This window comes from Protopterus annectens, chromosome 5.part0 (genome assembly GCF_019279795.1).
Source record: "Protopterus annectens isolate FY-2018-M chromosome 5.part0, PAN1.0, whole genome shotgun sequence".
NCBI lineage: Eukaryota > Metazoa > Chordata > Ceratodontiformes > Protopteridae > Protopterus > Protopterus annectens.
The window spans coordinates 375,348,071-375,367,805 of NC_056735.1; the positions used below are offsets into that span (position 1 = coordinate 375,348,071).

General features: G+C 42.3%; 1 protein-coding gene across 1 annotated transcript in view; it reads left to right on the top strand.

Moving 5' to 3' along the window:
- The window catches only part of ARL6 (ADP ribosylation factor like GTPase 6), a gene marked incomplete in the record, with an annotated part of 560,842 nt that overhangs the window by 404,433 nt on the left and 136,674 nt on the right, over positions 1-19,735 (top strand). The window contains 1 exon segment of the mRNA XM_044072341.1: positions 7,350-7,405. Within this exon segment, the coding sequence (XP_043928276.1) occupies positions 7,350-7,405 (56 nt within the window).

Consider the following 19,735-nt stretch of genomic DNA (forward strand, 5'->3'; position numbering starts at 1 on the left):
GGTAGTTCTGAAACCAGGTTAGAGTGGAGTAGCTTAGGTTCAGTTTGGACAAGGCAGTCAGCAATTTGTTATGAGACACTGTATCGAAGGCTTTTGATAAGCCTAAAAAGATTGCTGATACTAGGTCACCTTTATTTCGAAGCTGACTGATGGTGTTAGTGAAGCTAATAAGGGCTGTGGTAGTACTATGGTAGGGGCAAAAGCCGTGCTGAATATTTGTAAGTAATTTATTGTCTAGGAGATGGTAAGTATTTGGGTCACCACACCTTTCAAGGATTTTTGATAGAGGGGATAGGATTGCTATGGGCCAGTAGTTAGAGTAGTCGGTGGAGGGACCTCCTTTAGGTATGATGTGAGCAATTTTCCAGAGAGTGGGGATGCATTGCTTGAATATGGAACAGTTAATTAGTAGGGAAACTGGATAGGAGATGGCTTCAGCTGCTATTTTTTAATATGTTGAGGGTAGGGTTGCGGGTTTCAGCCTGAGCAAGTATTTGTGTATGTTGTGTGTTGGGACTGGTTTTAAGGAGAATGTGTTGTTATTATCTAGTAGAGAGGTTAGGTTGATGGGCAGTGATGGGAAGTTTTGGTTAGTAAGGATTTTGATGGAGTCAATGAAGTATTTATTAAACTGGGTAGCAATACATTATAGGGGACTACTTGCTGTTGGTTGAGGGGTCTTAGTTTGACCTGATTGTAGTATTTTATTTAAAGTGGTCCAGAATTTTTGAGGATTATTTTGGTATTTAGCTTGTAAGCTAGTATAGTAATTCTTCTTATCAAGTCTTATTTGGGTTTTGGCTTTGTTTCTTAGCTGGAGATGCTTCTGGTGAGTAACTATTGATTTTTTGTGGGTCCATTCATGCCACGCTTTATCCCTTTCTTTTAGGAGTGATTTTGTCTGTTTAGTGAGCCAAGGAGAGTAATCAGATTTTGCTCGTATTGTCCTGATAGGGGCCATGTTATTTAAGATATTTAAAAATATGGTGTTAAAGTAGTCGACTGCACTGTCCAGGGATAAAGTTTTGAGGGGTTCCCAGTTACAGAGCTTAAAGGATGTTATGAAATCTTGAGGCCTGAAATTTTTGGTGTTGTAAATTTGGTAAGTAGATGTTTTTTTTGTAAGATTTGCCTAATGACGTATAATGTATGTTGGGAGGTGGTCACTGAGTGAATCGAGGAGGGTACCAGAACTATAGGAAAGTGTGGAGTAGTTGGTGAGAATCCAGTCAAGGATAGTTTCCTTTTTAGTAGTTTTATCAAACCTTGTTGTGGTTTGAATTAATTGGGTAAAGCCGTAGAGGTTGATATGGTTGGTAAGGTGGTCAGAGTTGCCAGGAGTACCAGTTAATATTAAAGTCCCCTAGTATAATGGTCTCTTGTGGGAGGTTATTGGAGGACCATTGTAGGATGGTTTCAAGTTTGTTTGTTATTGCCAGGAGGAATATAGGTACCTATGATGTTATTTTTAGTTTGATTGAGTTTTATTTTAGCCAAGAGTATTTCTAAGTTGGAGATATTAGGGGGGGGGGGTTAAGGTATAGAACAGCCAACGTCAGCCATAAAAGTGATGTCTGCATGTACCACCCTCAGAGCTTTTCTGCTGCCAGTCCGAATGACAGCTTCCACCATTCGTCTGATCTCCGAAAGTTGTCTACAATTCAGATAAGTGCCCCGTTAGGGGAAACCTTTATTGTGCTTTTGCTACTGCATGCTTGTAAGAGGTTAATGTCATCCATGAAGGGCAAGTGCCACTGTGGAAGACAGATTCCACACAAAGATAACCACAACCAGTGTCTTTTCTGTCTGGGTTCCAACCACATCTACAAGGCCAGTGCCATAAAACACTCCACAGTCGTCTGTCTGCCCTTAACATACATCTTGAAAAGCAAAGCCTAAAGCAACTAGTGCTAGGTATGGAAGGTACTCCAGATCCATCGGGTGAGCCCCGAAGAAAAAGGTGAAACAGGTAAGGCTTGAATCTTCTGCTATGCCTCTGATACCAGATGTCCTTATCAAGGTTGGTGAAGGCCCAGAGGTATGTATGGTGTCTAGTCGTCCTCCTTTGCCAGGTACTGATTTAAAAGCCACTGGGGAGGGTTCGTTCAGCACATCCACAGAGGTATCACAGAATTCCGCTATGGAAGGTAAGGGAAAACCGCAGCTCGTTCCTTCAGACATTCCTTGTATCTCTTCTGCCCTTTCCTTTGAGGTTTTGCCAATGTCGGGTCCAGACCGTAGGCCTACCTCAGCCTTTCCATCCCAGCCTAGGGTAGGCTTTCCTGTCAAGAGGAAACACAAACAAAAACATGTGTCTCCCATACAGGCACCTTCTCCAGACTGGCAACCTTTTTCTAAAGGAATCTTGAATTCTTTGCTGGCATTTAGGCCTTCCAATTTGCAATCTCCTACTCCAGCATCTCCTATTTCCCCTCCACCTAGGAGTACTTCTGCTGAACAAGAGGCTTCTGAAGAAGATGAATCATCTTCAGATGAGTCCCTGGCCTATTCCAATCAGAGACTCTCCTCTGGGTTATACCTCCCATGAAGTTGATTCCAATGATGGAGATTCCCCTGAAGAGGATATTACATTGGGAGAAACTATCTCCAGAATGAGGGAATTTTTCAAGTGGGAAAGCTCCCAGGTTTTGGAAGTACAAAAGAGGTAGTATACCCTCTTACAAATAGGTTCTCCTGCCCCTTCAGCCATCTCATCTGTTTTACCAGCTTTTCAAGATGCCTTTCTTGCAGCATCCAAAAACCCTGACTCACAACCTCCTACTCCCAAAAGGCCAGACAGGTTCTATAAAGTCCCTGAAAATAGTAGCTACCTGTACAAATGCCCTCTTGCAGACCCAGCTCTGATCTCTCTCTTTCTCTCTCTCTGCTGATAAACCTACTAAATTACTGCCCTTTACCAACCTCCTGCTCTCAGATAAGGACAGTAAAATGATGGAGAGAATTGGGAAAAAGGCTACACCTCCTCTACTCTGGCTATTAGGGCCATTAATTATCAGGCACACATGTCTAAGTGTGTTCTGGCCCTACTTTCACAGGTCTCTGAATTGCTGACAGATCTCCCAAATTCTGCATCCAAATCCCAGCTCTCTTCCATCTTGGCAATTTCCTCCCAGGTTACCAGACATTCCATATAATGCAGTTATGACACAGCTGAGGTGTCTGCAACATCATGAGCATATGGTTCTGTCCTCAGGAGGTATTCCTGACTTTCTGTAGCCTTTGTCTGAGGATTTCAAGGCAAAACTTATGGATGCACCACAGGACAATACCACCCTATTTGGTACTAATGCTGCAGCCCTGCTCAAATCCCTTCAAGAGAAAGGAAAGGAACTTCAGGAACTTAAACATATTTTTGTTTCACTAGTTCCTAAATACCATAGGAACTACCCTTCTAAGCCTAATTTTGTAAGGAAAAAGACCCATGTTCCTTCCCAACAACACAAGAAGGGCACACACAGGCAGACTCCTGCAAGGTCTCAACCATCATCTGCTCAAAAGGTCCCCTTTCCAGACAAACCAGGTAGTCTGTGACTACCTGGCCACTCTTTCGGAAATCCCACTTTCCTGGTGCCTTTCTCGTTTCCTTTCTAAATGGACAAGCATTACCACAGACAAATTTGTTCTGTTGCCCAAAAAGGTTACTTCATGACTTGGAAAACCACTCCTCCCTTCATGGGGATCCCAAAACACCCATGGGGCCAGCTTCACCTTTTTCCTCAAGTTATTCAAGACTTGCTATCATAAGGGACCATACAAGAGGTACCATCTTTGGAAAGAGAAAAAGGATTCTACTCCAGGATGTTTTAGTTCCTTGGAGACCAATTTTAGACTTGTCCCAACTCAATCTGTTCCTTCAAGTCTCCCCACCTTCAGGATATTTACCCTGCAAACTCTGTTTCCACTCATGCTACCCCAGGCTTACCTGGTTTCCTTAGACATCAAGGATGCATACCTCCACATCCCCATCCACCCTCTATTTAGGAAATTCTTACATTTTTCTGTTGCTTCCTTTCATATTCAGTTCTGTGCTTTGCCCTTTGGACTCTCTACAGCTCCAAGGGTATTCGCAAAGTGTTTGGCTACTGTCATTGCCTTTTCCAGACTCCAGGGAATTCTCATCTACCCTTACCTGAATGACCTGCTCATTCAAGCAGAACATCCAAACACTTTGCAACAGAACCTCAGAACCATCACCTCTTTGCTTCTGAGCCTGAGAGTCACCATCAACTACAGCAAGTCTTCCATTCTCCTTCCCAAGACCAAGTTTTCCTAGGTTGCAGAATAATGACCGACCTTATGATGGCTTTCGTGCCTTTGCAAAAGATGCAGTCATTGCAGACTTACTTCCAACAGTTGCTTCCTCTGTCCTTTCTGACTGCCAGGGAATTCCTCAGGATACTAGGGTTCATGGCTTGCCAATGTTGCCCCTAGCCAGACTCCACATGCGAAAGTTCTAATAGTACATGAAAACACTCTGGTCCCAGCATGCTCATCCTCTACAGTTTGTCCTTCCACTTCTACCCTGCCTAAAGAAGGAATTGTTTGTTGTTCAGGCACCTCATCCAATTCAAGAAATGCTTACAGATGTTTCATATCTGGGGTGGGGAGTAACACTGGGGAACCTAAAGGTCCAAGGCCTGTGATCGCCCTGCATAAGGAAGCAACACATCAGCATCAAAGAGATGAGGGCTCTGATTCAGGCCCTTCAAGCCTTCATGTCATCTCATCTACCAGGCCTTTTGAAACTGTTCACAGACAGCACCACAGTTGTCTAGTATATGAACAAACAGGGGAAACAAAGTCTTATCTACTCTTCAGATTAGCAGTCCAAGCCTGGGAGATTGCTTTTCAAGCAAAAGTAACTTTGACAGCTGTTTATATTCCCTCAGCTCAAAATATTTAGGCAGAAACATTGAGCTGGTTCATTACACAAGCCCACAAATTGATAATCCACAGTGATGTGTTTCTGGAGATTATCCATGCCTCAAATAGATCACTTTGCCTCCCCTATGAACAGACAACTTCCAAAGTTTTGTGCCAGAGTTCTACACCCTCTGGCTTGGAAGGTGGGTGCCCGATCATTTTCATGGAAGGGGATGCTTCTCTATGCATTCCCCACCTCTTCCCCCTAATTTAGAAAGTTTTGCTGAAGATTCAGAAGGACAAACCAAAAATCTTGTTGGTGAACCCTTTTGGCCAAGACAGCATTGGTTGCTTCTTTTTTTGCATTTAGCCATGGGCAATCATCACAAGTTACCTCAAAGAGTAGATCTGCTCACAAAAGATAAGGGATCTCTTCTTCACCCACATTTAGCAACACGGAACCTGGCTTTGTGGGTGATAGGCATCTGACTCTTTTCAGGCACCTTTTCTCTGAGGATGTGCTTTTAGTCCTGCAGGAGGCCAGGAAACCTAATACAAGGAGATCCTTTTTGTCCAAATGGAAGAGGTTCTCCATCTGGTGTCTTAGTAAAAGACTAGATCCCTTTTCAATGGATATTGCCTTAGTCCTTTCTTATTTTTGTGAGCTGCTCAAGTGTGGACTGGCTTATTCTTCAGTTAAGGCCCATTTATCAGCCATTTTTGCATGTATGCCTTTATCTCCCCCCTTAGCTCCTAGACTAGAGGTTAAGCTTTTCTTAAAAGGCGTCCTTCACATTAGATCTCCCAGGAAACCTGTTCCTCCTCTCAGGGACCTAACTTTTGTTTTGGAAAAACTGACCCAGACTTCCTTTGAGCCTGCAGCTTCAGCTTCCCTAAAATTTTGCACTTGGAAAACTGTTTTATTGGTAGCCATCACGAAAACTGTTTTATTGGTAGCCATCACTTCTGCTAGGAGAGTTTCTGAACTCCACGTTTTAATGGTTTCACAACCCTTTCTGATTTTTCACAAGGGTAGAGTGTCTCTTTGTACCAACCCTTACTTCATGCCTAAAGTGGTTAATGACCTTTCCCTTAACCAATCTATTCACTTACCCACCATTTTCCCTTCTTCTCAAAACTTCAGTAAAAGGGTGCTGCACGCCTTGGATGTACACAAGACAACTTAGATTCTATTTGGATGAGACCAAATCCATTAGAAAGTCTGAGCAATTGTTTCTTTTCTTTCACCTCAGTGCACTGGGAAAACCTGACTCTAAACAGATTATTTCATCTTGGATCTCTAGGACAATTTCTTTTTGCTATGTCTCTCAGGGAAAACTTTCTTCCTCTGTTAAGGCCCATTCCACTAGAGTGGTGGCTTCCTCTGGAGCCTTCTTTAAAGGTCTGGACACTGCTTCTATTCTGGAAGCAGCTGCTTGGTTTTCTGTCCATACATTTACAAAACACTACAAGCTGGACTCTGTCTCCAGATCCAGACCAGGAATTGCCAGGGCAATTCTGCCTGACTTCATGGAGACTTCATGTGCTTCTTATATCCCTTTCCCACTCATGAGCTATGGTATTCTCCATCATGTTATGAATACTGCAACATGGGAATAGAAGGACATAGAATACTTGTGTAAAATCTTATCATAACCCTAGTTGTCGTTCTCTTTCATGTTGCAGTATTCTATCCCACCCTCTTTCTCCCTTGGTTTGTGCTCTTCTTTGGGTATTACCTAATTGCCTCTTTTCCTTGGACTGGTGTTCTGACTGGGGCATTCAGTTCTGAGGATGGTGCATACAGACGTCACTTTTATGTCCGATGTTGCTGCTCTATGTGCAACATACCTAGCAGTAGCTTAAGCCTTTGGTATACTGGCTGGACATTTGGGTCACCAAGGCAGAGAATCCCTCATGTTATGAATACTACAACATGGAAGGGGAAGGACGTCTATGGCTATGGTAAGATTTTACACAACTATTCTGTTTTGGGCAACATTATTCAAATACAGTCCGTATATATTACCCATGTCCTGAAAGAAAAGGTGCAAAAAAGACCAGTTCTCTTACTCAGTTGATAAATGAATAATTAAAAAAAAGAATTCAATTAAAAAGTGGTTGATACACAGATTAGCTCCTCTGAAGATGTTTGCTCTAAACATTAGAATTCAACAATACATATGGCATAGGTACATTAAATGTGAAGAGTGTGATGAAACTAAGGCTTTTGATTAACCACTTTCAGCAGTTTGCCCATCTTACAAGAGTTTGAAGAGGCCTGAGTTTACCCATTACTTAGTAATTGCCATGCATTTATGATATCTGTTGAATTCCATATAAAAGGAATGCATTATTTGTTTAGAAAATGCTAAAGTTATGGTCCAGCAAATATCCGTAAATCTATTATCTTATGTTTGTTTAAGAAGGTTTTTGGCATTTACATTGTATACTGTTCATTTTAGTGCTAGTGACGCACTTAGAGGAGAAGGTTTAGAAGAAGGAGTTGAATGGCTGCAAGGTATGGCTTGTTCTTTCCTTACTTTCTTTTATACACTGTGATCATTTATTGTCTTTCATTAGTCCACATTTTTTTTGTAATTGTATCAGGACCTAATAAAGCATGTAGTACTGCATGTTCATCATATTGGTCACTGATGCATTAGCCTTATTTATATGGGTTATATCCTGACAGGGACATAACAGCTGGTCAGCTTCCAAAGCTTTAGGGCATCTCCCACACAACCAAACTGTTAGGCAGCTCGAGCTGAGCTGAGTAAAAGACAAGTTTAGGCACCATGCTCTTTAGGGCTATACTGCCAGAGGATTGACTGTTGGCTTGTGCTATTCCTTTGTTTTCCCATTTAGAAATTTATTGTAAAGCTGGAAGTTTGTGTGTTAATGGACTGGCATCAGACTGTACTGTACTTTTAAATGGGTGTGGTCTTTTTTCCTGTCAGTTTAAAAATTGCTTGAAGTAACTGAAAACCATTTTTCTATGAAGAAATTGTATTAATTTTACCTTGTGTGGCTGGAGGACTGTTTTTGTCTATGAAAAAATAACTTTTAAAAACTTTTTGCTTTCACAGGCATTTGCTGCTTGTTTTACACAGGAAGGAGGTACCATTTTCAGCATGACCATGGAACAGTCTGTTGGTCCCATGGTCAGACCTTCTTCCAACCATAAAACATAAAAAGTTATGCAAACAACCTTTGCAATCACAGCAGGCTAGCAGTTTGCCTCAGCCGTAGGTGGGTGGCTGTGATGTGGCCATTAGTCATACCTCAGGCACCTACAGCCGCTATGGATAACGGATTAGCCATATCCTCTGCAGCTGTTGTGGTCCCTTCACTGGTTAAAAGAGACCCACTCTTATCGATCATAGGAAAGGAAACAAGGATTTCCTGTTTTGTCAGAATGTTGTGCCCTCCCTGGGAACCTGCTGCTGTTGCCATTAATAACCTTGTTGGCCCCATTGTTCCTGTCAAAAAGAAACAAAAAACTAAACATGTATCTTCTCCTCCTCAAATTTCCTTAGACAGGAGTACTGGTACAATCCAAGCTATTGATCTTTCTTGTGAAGTAGTTTCTGGTAAAAGAAAGAGGGATATCTCTTTTCCTGAAGAGGTTCAAGGATCTGAATCTAGATAGGAGGATGAATGGACCAAATACTGGGTTTCCTCTTCAGATTTCTGATTCTCCCTGTGTGTATATATGAGGGTTATCTTTCTATGAGACTATTTCTAGAATGTGCCAGTGTTTTCAATGGTAGAATACTGAGGTTTCTCAATCCACAAGAAAATACTATGAGCTGTTACAGAAGAAATTTCCAGAACCTGCACCCATTCCTCCAGATGTTCTTCGTGTTTCACTGTTGCAGTCATTACATTCGGGTAATCTGCTGGCAGGTTGCCCTCAGTCGGCCTGAATTCCAAAGTCTTGGGTCCTGCATCGGTTGCTGTCTTCTCTTTCATGACGTCTGGTCTTCAGAACCGAAGTCTTCGCTAAAGCTAAGTACCCCGTTGGGGAAACTTTGTTCTTGCTTTTTACTGATGGCAGAAAAAGTTAATAATTGTATTACTTGTGGGAAGCAAATAACTCATAAGGATTTCCATTCATACTGTATTCCTTGCCTAGGCCCTGATCACAATGTGCCTGGCTGTCGGTTTTGTGCTAGATTTAACGAACGCACTATTAAGAGTTGGTATATTTTTGCATCAAAGTATTTTGGAAACAGATTTAACTACTTAGAAATGTCATTGGATAGCAATCCGACTACCGGAGTACATAAAAAACGTAAAGAAAAGGACAGAGAAAGGCAGTCGAGATCCAAAACTGACAACAAAGCTTCTCCTAAGCCAGTGAGGTGCTTTCGCAGCCCATGATACCCGCTACCTTCGAGTCACAGGCCTCTACCGACACCCATGTGGAGCTCGGCATGCCACAAGATACTCAAGGTATTGGAATGACAGATATATCTCCCTCGGATGGGTCCGGAGCCGCTGAGCAGGCACCGGCTACTGAGGGTGTATTCAGACCTCAACATTTATATATCAAACCGACGACAGCTGCAAAACCAAAGGCAAAGACAACTTCTAACACTAAAAAAATGACGCCTGAGCCACGTGCACAGGCCTCTATGCCTAAAAAACAGATGATCAAAATGCCTGAAGACCTTATTACCTTGATCAGGGGTACCCATCCCCCTCCAGATAAGAGGCCTAGGCAAGACTATGATTATGAATCATCAGATCAGGTTTCTATTTCTTCTGATTCCTCTTCTGATCAGGAATTATCTATTCCTCCCTATGAGGATTCGGATGCTGAGGAGTCTATTCCATCCACATCTCCTCCAGAGAAATATTAATTTGGAGAAACCTTGCATACTTTGAGGGAGCATTTTCACTGGGAGAGTCAAGACTTCTCAGAATCAAAAAAGAGGCTCAGGGATTTCCTTCTTCTCCCTCAGCACAGGCCTTTAGCCATTCCCCCTGTTTTAGACATTGTGGATGATGTGTTTTCAGTCAAGTTTGACCCCTGACTCCTTACCTCCGGCTCCCAGTAAGCCTGACAGATATTACAGGGTCCCTGACTCACATACATTTTTATTTAGAAACCCTGCTGCTGACCCTGAAACTATTTCACAGGGTCCAAAGGGAGTTAAGGCCTCAACAGCAAAAAACCCTACCCCCTCTGACAGAGATTCAAGGGCACTAGACAGATGGTGAAAAAAAGTTTATACATCTGCAACCTTGGCAGTCAGGGCCTTAAACTGTCAATTTCACATGCTTAAGTACCAACAACTTGTTATGGGATCGCTGAAACAGAAAATGATGTTGATTTCAGAATGTGCAGAAAATAAAGAATTGCAGGAATTATTGCATGCAGCTGAACAAGTTGGAAAGCATACTTTGCAATGTGGTTTTGATTCCTTAGAGGCCTCCTGCAGGGCCGCAGTTACTGGATCTGTAATTAGGAGGCATGCCTGGTTAAAGGAACAAAATTTGCCTGATCATGTTAAAGCTAAATTGCTAGATGCACCTTTACAGCATGATTCTTTGTTTGATATTAAGGCTGAAGAGGTTTTAAAGAAAATGGAAGACAAAGCTAAGTCTATGCAAACTGTTAAGACTTCTTACAAGTGCAGCCACCAAGATTCAGTAGACACTGGCCTACAAAAAATTGGTCCTTTCCTGTGTCAGACAGAGCTCAAAGGGGCAAATCCAGATGCCCAAAGGGTTCCAGATACCAGGCGCAAGATTCATACAGGTTAAAGCAATGGGGCGCATCTACCTCCAAATCAGGGGGAAATGAAGCGCAAACCTACAGAAAACAGTCCCAATGACTTCCCTCTGCCTACACCAAGCACCTATCTTTTGACAGCACCCTTAGGGGGAAAATTAGCACTTTTTGCTCAAAACTGGCAGTTAATAACCCAGGACAAGCGGGTACTAAACATTGTATCACAGGGATACAGATTCCATTTCCACACTCTACCAATGGCAAACGGTTGGCCAGATCTGCCCAAAAATCAATGGGCAGAGGCACAGAAACAGGTTACGTCCCTCATGGATATGGGGGCCATTCAACCAGTACCAGAACAGGAAAAAGGACAAGGTTTTTACTCAAGACTGTTCTTTGTACCCAGAAAGGACAAGGCCTGGCGGCCGATACTGGATTTATCAATTTTGAACACATACCTGGACATTCCAAAATTCAAAATGCTGACTTTTCAGCAGCTTTTGCCCATGCTGGTCAAGAATGCTTGGCTGGTGACATTAGACCTAAAAGAGGCATACCTGCATGTCCCAATAAGACTATTGTGCAGAAGGTACTTCAGATTCAGGACTGGCTTAATGCATTACCAATTCTCTGCACTGCCCTTTGGCTTATTTACTGCGCCCAGAGTCTTTACAAAGTGCCTGGCACCAGTAATTGCATTTTGCAGACAAAGTATACAGATATATCCTTACTTGGACGACTGTCTCATTCAAGCAGAGAACAAGGACACACTTCTTCGACACCTGGCATTTGTGAAAAGGCTTCTAACATGCCTAGGGTACACTATAAACTAAAAGAAATCACAACTGGTACCCTCTCAAAAGATAACATTCCTGGATGCAAGCTTGAATACAACTGCCCAGATAGCTTACCTTATGCCAGACAAACAAAGGCAACTGACTACTTACTTCAAACGGATGGCAACAAAAACCCAGTGTTCTGCAAGACAAATTCTGCAGGCTCTGGGCTTCATGGCATCCTGCATCCTACTAATTCCATATGCAAGACTGCATATGACGAAACTTCAATGGTACCTAAAAAGTTTATGGAGTTAACATTCACACAGTTTGGAAACAAAGATTCCTCTCATTCCCTGCCTGCAACAGGAGTTTCTATGGTGGGCAAAGGCCTGTCACCAAAACATGGGACAGTCCTTCACTGTACCCCCTGCCAGCCAAACCTTGACAACAGATGCATCATATTATGTCTGGGGGGCCCACATGGCAGGAAGATGCATTTGGGGCATATGGGCACCAAAACAAATGCATCTACATATCAAACAGAAAGAGATGCTAGCTGTTCAAAATGCCCTAACAGCCTTCAAGGACTTACTTCATCCAGGACAACTACTGATAAAGACAGACAACACCACAGTTATGTGGTATATAAACAAGCAAGGGGGCACACACACTCATACCCCTTTGCAGATTAGCCATGGCACTGTGGGACACTGCTTTGACCTACCAAATACATCTTCAAGCTCAATTCCTGCCAGGAAAACAAAACACTCCGGCAGACGATTTAAGCAGACACCGTATGGATCCTCACGAGTGGAAACTAAATCCACAAGTCTTCAGCATGATAATAAAGAAATGGGGGAGCCCAGACATAGATCTATTTGCCTCTCCTCAAAATTATCAACTGAAAAGATTCTGCACAAGGACTTATCACAGACAAGTGTGGAAAGTGGATGCCCTATCCTTCAGTTGGAAAAACCTGTCAGTTTACGCCTTTCCTCCACTGCCTCTTCTACCCATGGTCCTCCTAAAAGTCAGACAAGAGAAGCCAAAGATGATATTAATTGCCCCGGACTGGCCCCGCCAATACTGATACCCAATCCTAAAGAACTTGTCTCAATACCCAACTTGGACCTTGCCTCAAACACCACAACTACTGTCCCAGCAAAACAATCAGATCCTGCACAATCAACTACAGATTCTAACCCTGGCATCATGGCTAATCAGGTAATCATACAAACAACACCTCTCAGTAAAGCTGTGATGGATGTCATTTTGTAAGCCAGAAGGCCTAGTATTAGAAAATCGTACGCTGATAAATGGAAGAGATTCTGTGCTTGGAATCAAGGACAAGGAACTGATACAGCAGAACCAAATATTCCTCAAATATTACAGTACTTAACTGAGAAGCTTGACAAAGGCCCATCTTTCTTATCAATCAAAATCCATGCCTCTGCCATTTTGGCTCATTACAACACAGAGCCACCAATCTTTTCTCATCCTTTACTAAAGAAGTATCTTAGAGGAGCCAAAAATTTAACGCCCCCTAGAAGATCACCATTACCTGCATGGGACCTCAATTATGTGTTGGAAAAACTCACCCTGCCTTCATTTGAACCAGCTGCTACTGCCGATATAAAGTTTTTATCATGGAAGACAGCTCTGCTACTAGCAATTACTTCAGCTAGAAGAGTTTCAGAGCTACAGGCCCTCATGGCTGTAGAGCCTTTTATCATATTTTACCAGGACAGGGTGTCTCTGAGGACAAATCCTACTTTTATGCCTAAGGTGGTTTCCAGTGTGGCTCTTAATCAAACAATTCATCTGCCAACTTTTTATCCAAATCCACAGAACAAAGGGGAGAGAATTCTGCATTCCTTGGACGTTCACAGACAGCTAAGATTCTACTTGAGCAGGACTAAAGCTCTAAGAAAAACTGAGCAATTACTAGTGTCATATGCTGCAGGATCAGAAGTAAAGGCTATTTCAAAGCAGACAATTTCAAAGTGAATAAGCCACTGCATCCGTTTCTGCTACTTACACCATGGTAAACCTATGCCCAAGGGCATTAGGTCTCATTCCACCAGAGCTGCAGCTACTTCAGCAGCCTTTCTCAGAGGAGTACCAACCAAAGACATTCTAGAGGCTGCTACTTGGAGTTCTGTTCACACCTTCACAAAGCATTACCATTTACCTCTCTACTCTAAGTCCAGGGCAGGCTTTGCCCCTGCAGTGCTGCAGGGCCTTATAGTCGCACCTAATGCTGTTTAGCTCCAGCCTCCCAACCATAGCTGTGGGATTCTACCCAAGTGTAATGACTGCAACAGTGAAACACGAAGAACATAGTACAGTTGTGTACACTTACCATAAATGTAGATGTTCGAGTGTATTCACTGTTGCAGTCCAGGTTACCCTCTCGCCATCCCCCTGTCATTCTGAAATTTATCTTTCCTTCACTATCTTCTACAACCTATGTGGTGTATTTGCTTGTAGATGAAGGTAAAGTTTATATTGATGCATATGTATATATATATATATTGCTACCCTTTTGAGGGCACCTGACATCGGGGGCAAGAAAAACTAAAGAAAATGGCATCGGCTGCATGTTTTATACTCCTGACAACCTGACATCATGGAAGAGAAGACAGCAAGTGACGCAGGACCCAAGACTTTGGAATTCAGGCCAACTGAGGGCAACCTGCCAGCAGGTTACCCAAATGCAATGACTGCAACAGTGAATACACTCGAACATCTACATTTATGGTAAGTGTACACAACTGTACTTTCTGTCAGCTTTGGAGGATGTATGTGTTACTGTTTGCAATTTTCCTGACAGTCAGACAGTTGCCCCTAAAAAGGAAGATAGGGTGTATAACGTTACTCAGTCTTTTACTTTTTTATACACTCTTCCCAAACCTCATCCAGCAGCTATACCTTTAGTTAATCCTTTTGCTGCTAAACACTAATTCCAGTCCTACTATTCCTGATAAGGATGACAAGATTACCAATAAGTATGGGAAAAAAACTGCATGTTCCTGTAAATTTGATTTTCAGAATTTTGAATTGTCAGGCTCATAGTTAAGGTTTGTTCTGTGAAAGTATTTGGAATGTTTTATTTGCAGTTTCTACTCGAGGAAAAGTCTTCTTCAAATAATTTAATTTCTTCTATTGCTCAAGTAACTGCTCATAGTATACAGTATGACTATGACTCTCTTGATACTTCTTCAAGGGCTATGGCCACTGGTACAATTTTGAAGGGTCTTGCTTGGCTGTGCTTTCAGAACCTCCCAGATAATGTTGAAAGTATGATTTTAAATTCACCTTTAGATAGAGATTTAGTTTTTGGCCTCTCTGCTCTAGGTATGATCAAAACATGTGATGAAAGGGGTAAGCTGAAACAGGGAATCTCTATGATTTTTCAGCTCTCCTTTTCTAAATTTTTTCAAGGGCTTCTGTAACTCCTTATCCAATTTTGGTAAGGCACAAAATAAATTGTCTCAACAAAATTCAGTAAACAGAGGATCTGAAGTAGTTTACTTCATTTGTTCTTCGACCTGTGGGTCCTCGGATCGGGTCTATATTGGAACTGCGAAAGTTTTATTTACCGAATACATAAACACTGACACATATTACGCAAACTGCGAATACACCGAATGCCCTAACCACGAAATTCAAAAACTCGAACTATCATAGTTGTCCCACCCCACCTCCCACTGCATACTACCTACCCAAACAAAATAAATAAACCACATACATACACTAACCAAAACCCTACTTCTAACCCTAAACTAAACCCTACTTCTAACCCTAAACTAAGTTTTGCATATACCACTATGTATGCACTTACCTTAACCCGCACCCTAACCCTAAGGTCCATAACTATCGCACACTTACCTTAAGAAGCTATACCCAAACAAAATAAATAATCCACACACATACACTTAACAAAACCCTACTTCTAACCCTACACAAAATCTCACATACATTACCATCTATGCACTTACCTTAACCCGCACCCTAACCCTAAGGTCCGTAACTATCGCACACTTACCTTACGGAGCTATACCGCAGAAGGGCCAACCATAACGATTCGACATTTTGGATTTCACGCTTCAGGATGATTGGTGTTTTCGCAGTTCGATGAAAACATGTTGGCGTTTACATATTCAGGTAAGTGGACCTTCGCAGTTCTAATAGTGATCCCCTCGGATCCACATCGGATTCAACACTGCCGCATTTTCCAGCTATGGCTCCAAGCTCCATGCTCCTCCCCTTACCCATAATGCCCCCAGTCTCCCTTCTCCCTTCAGATCTCATTTGCCGCCTGAGAGGAAGCAGCGTGGTCCAAGCTCCATAGCATTTAGCAGTGTTTATTGAACAGTAATTGGTTCCTTTTTTTGGCTTTTCTATCTATAACTTCTCTTCTAACCTTTTCTATACTTTCTCGGGGTTTTCCATAGCAAAAGTAGTTTGTAGGCTTTACTATCTTTTCTCTCCTCTTCTCTTTCCATGTGGTGTGTGTGTGTGTGTGTGTGTGTGTGTGTGTGTGTGTGTGTGTGTGTGTGTGTGTGTGTGTGTGTGTGTGTGTGTGTGTGTGTGTGTGTGTGCGTGTGTGTTTTGGGCTGGCTGGGGTATGGCGGACGCCTCGAAGCCAGACTTCAAAAGGTGCACAGAGTGTGGCCATAAGCTTTCTCTGGCAGATGGCCACATTCTGTGCGTGATTTGTTTGGGGGGTCTGGTATATCAACAAACAAGGGGGAACCAAATCTTATCCCTTATGTCAAGAGGTCATGAGAGTGTGGGAATAGGCGATCTCCACCAGCCGCTTTCTGGTGGCAATGCACATTCCGGGACAGTCCAACATTCTAGTGGACAGGCTCAGCAGATCAATCCTGATGCATTATAAGTGGTCTCTGAAGCCTTCAGTAGTGGAACAGATCTTCCTAGAGTGGGGTTGTCCTTGCTGCGATCTCTTTGCATCTCCTTCCAATGTGAAATGCAGCGAGTTTTTTTGCTCTGAACCCCCCGACGGGGGAAGCCCCCAGAGATGCTCTGATTCATGCTTGGCCTCCCGGGCTTCTTTATGCATATCCTCCTCTTCCCCTTATGTCAAAGTCTCTACAGAAAGCCCGAAGGCTGGAGAGCACTGTGATCCTCATCGCCCCATTCTTACTCAGGTCTCGTCTAGTTGTTCAACCATGGACCTTGGATCCGGCCCCGGATCTGCTCTCACATCCCTCGGGGATCCCTCATCCAGATCTGGACAGTCTGAAGCTCACTGCTTGGCTGCTCCAGTTCCTATGATTCTTAGGACTCCTGGTCTGTTATCTCCTTTTAAGTCTATTCTGGTGGCGGCTAATAAATTGTCCACCAGAAAGGTTTATTGGATTAAATGGAAACATTTTTCTAAATGGGACATTCAGAGGTCTTTGAATCCTTTCACTGCTACACTTTCGGCAGTTTTAGATTTTCTAGCTAGAATTTTTCATCAGGGCACTAGTTCCTCTATGGTGAAAGTCCGACTAGCAGCCATCTGTAATTTTCATGTTTGGGTAAACGTGTCTTCATTGGCTTCCCGTAAACTTTGTAAAACCTTTCGCAAAGGTGCCTTTCTTCTCAGACCCCCGGTTAAGGACCCAATTCCACCGTGGGACCTCACCTTGTTGTTGCAGGCATTGGTTTCTCCCCCTTTGAGCCTGCAGCATCTGTGGATCTACAATTTTTGACCTGGAAAACTGCCTTCTTGGTTGCCATCACGTCTGCTAGAAGGGTGTCGGAGCTTCAAGCTCTTTCTACCAAAGTCCCCTTATATGATCTTTCATAAAGATAGAGTGTCGCTACGCACTAACCTGTCCTTCCTTCCCAAAGTAGCTTTAGAAGCCAATATTAATCAGACTATTAATTTACCACTATGTTTTTCCTAAATACCAGAACAAAGGGGAATACAAATTACATTTACTAGACGTACATAGGCAGTTGAGGTTTTATCTTCACAGGACTAAACCATTCCGCAAGTCTGATCAGCTTTTTGTGTCCTATGCCAAGCCCTTCTTTGGTAAACCTGTTTCAAAAGTGACTATTGCTCACTTGATTTCACAATGCATTGGCTGGGCTTATTCAGATAGAGGTTTGTCTATACCAGGAAAAGTGAAGGCTCATTCGACCTGATCTTTGGCTACGTCAGCGGCCTTTTGGTCTAGGGTCTCTTTGAATGATATTTGTTCAGCTGTTACTTAGGCCTCATCTCACACCTTTATTTCTCATTATAAACTGGATTTGATCTCTAGGAGTAGAGCATCCTTTAGCTCTGCAGTGCTCCAGAATATCCTTCCATGAGGGCCTCCCAAGAGTTAGGTAACTGGGGACTCTGTCCCACAGGTTGAAGAACAAATTAAGTAAACCACTTCATATAAAGAAGTTATGTACTCACCATAACATTCCATCTGAGTAATTCTTCTTGATTTGTCTTCAACCATTCTCACCCTCCTTCCCCCTGACCTTATCCTTTGTGATATGACATGTCCCTTGTATCGGACGGTTATTGTTGGGATCTTTGGTTCTGTCAGGGCTAAAGTTCTTTTGTGACATTTTGTGTTGGAGGATAAGGTGTCATTGGGTTGAGTGTCTTGATACCTGTTAGGCAGCAAACCCGATCTGAAGGGAGATGGGGGGGCATTATGGGTAAGGGGAGGAGCATGGAGCTCAGAGGCACAGCTGGAAAATGCGGCCATGTCGGATCCGATGTGGATCCATGGATCCACAGGTTGAAGACAAATGAAGTAGAACTGCTCAGATGGGTACATTACTTCTTTTTTAAGAAGAAATGGCAAGAAGGTTCCAAGATGAATTCTGGAAACTTCCAAAACAAAAGACACTCCAATAAGTGAGAATTACTGTTTAAGAGACTTTCTTACCCACACTCACCCTAGCAGCTCCTTCTTTTCTTCAGAAAGTCCAAATCACTACTTTTCTCTGTGGCAGCAGATAGTTTCAGACAAATTAGTCATTCATCAAGGTTGCAACCAGCAATGAGAAGAAATTCCTCCTTTCCACCAGAAAAGTTTATCTTCACAGGACTAAACCTCCATCCAGGGGTAATTCTTCATCCTGCAGGCCAAACTGTTTTGTTTCCACCTGTCCTTCAACAGATGTCATCACAGAGAGTGACAGAACTATTTCCCACTTCCTAGGAGGAAAAGGGATTTTATTCAATGATGTTTTTAATGTCAAAGAAAGAAAATGCTTGAAGTTCACTTCTGGATCTTTCTTTGCTAAACCTGTTTGTAATAAATGCCCAAGTTCAAAATAATGTAATTTCTCAACCTGTTGCTTCTTCTTCTTCCTCTTTCAAGTTTCCTGGTAACACTGCGTTTGTCATCACATTCCTAGTTGTCCAGACTTTTTTAAGGTTTTGTGTGTCTGAATCATATTACCAGATCTGATGTTGTTCATTATCATCTGATTCAATCTTTGGGACACAGATTCAATTTGTATCTGGTCTCAGCAACTTCAAACTTTCAGATACAAGGCTGTGACTCCTCCCCTACCCATATAACCCTCACCATTGTGAGATTTCCCCAGATCTTGTCTGCTGCTTCAACTTCAACTAGAAGATCACAGAGGCTCTGAGCTTGTGTTGGATAAGATTTTGCACTTTATCTTCAGTGTTTACAATATGCTCTCCTTTCTTCTGTTATTTTCTTCTCCTCCCCATACATACATATACACACACACACACATATATATATATATATATATATATATATATATATATATATATATATATATATATATATATCTTTGAGTAGCTTAGTTATTGTTATTGTTATAGTTACTGTAGTTCTTTAAGCTTTAATAGATATTTTTACTCTTAATGTATTTTCTAAGTGATTTTTCCTGAGTTTAATTTAAAAAAGTCTGATAAAAGTGTTAAAAAATGTGGAAAAGTATGGCCACAAAAATCCCTGAACAAGATCCTCATTCAGTATGCATTTATTGTTTCTGAGTGGAAACTGAATGTGAAGCTTGTGCTATTTTGGGCCATAAAACTCTTCAGAGCAGAAGAGACAAACTTATTGTAAAGACACTTCTTCCATTCTCTTCAGGGTCTTCACTGGTTTCTCCCACTTCCTCGGCACTGAAGGAGAAAAAGAAAAAGATAAGGAAATTGCCAAGTTGAAGGAGCCTATTAAAGATGAGACTCCTGAGAAGGGTGATGAAAAAGCTAAAAAATGGTCCCTGGATCCAGTAGCCTCAATGGGTCCAGTGCAAAAATGCAGAAGCCCTTGGATCCGAAGCCTCAGATTTGTTCTTCATCTCCATCCAGGCTCCT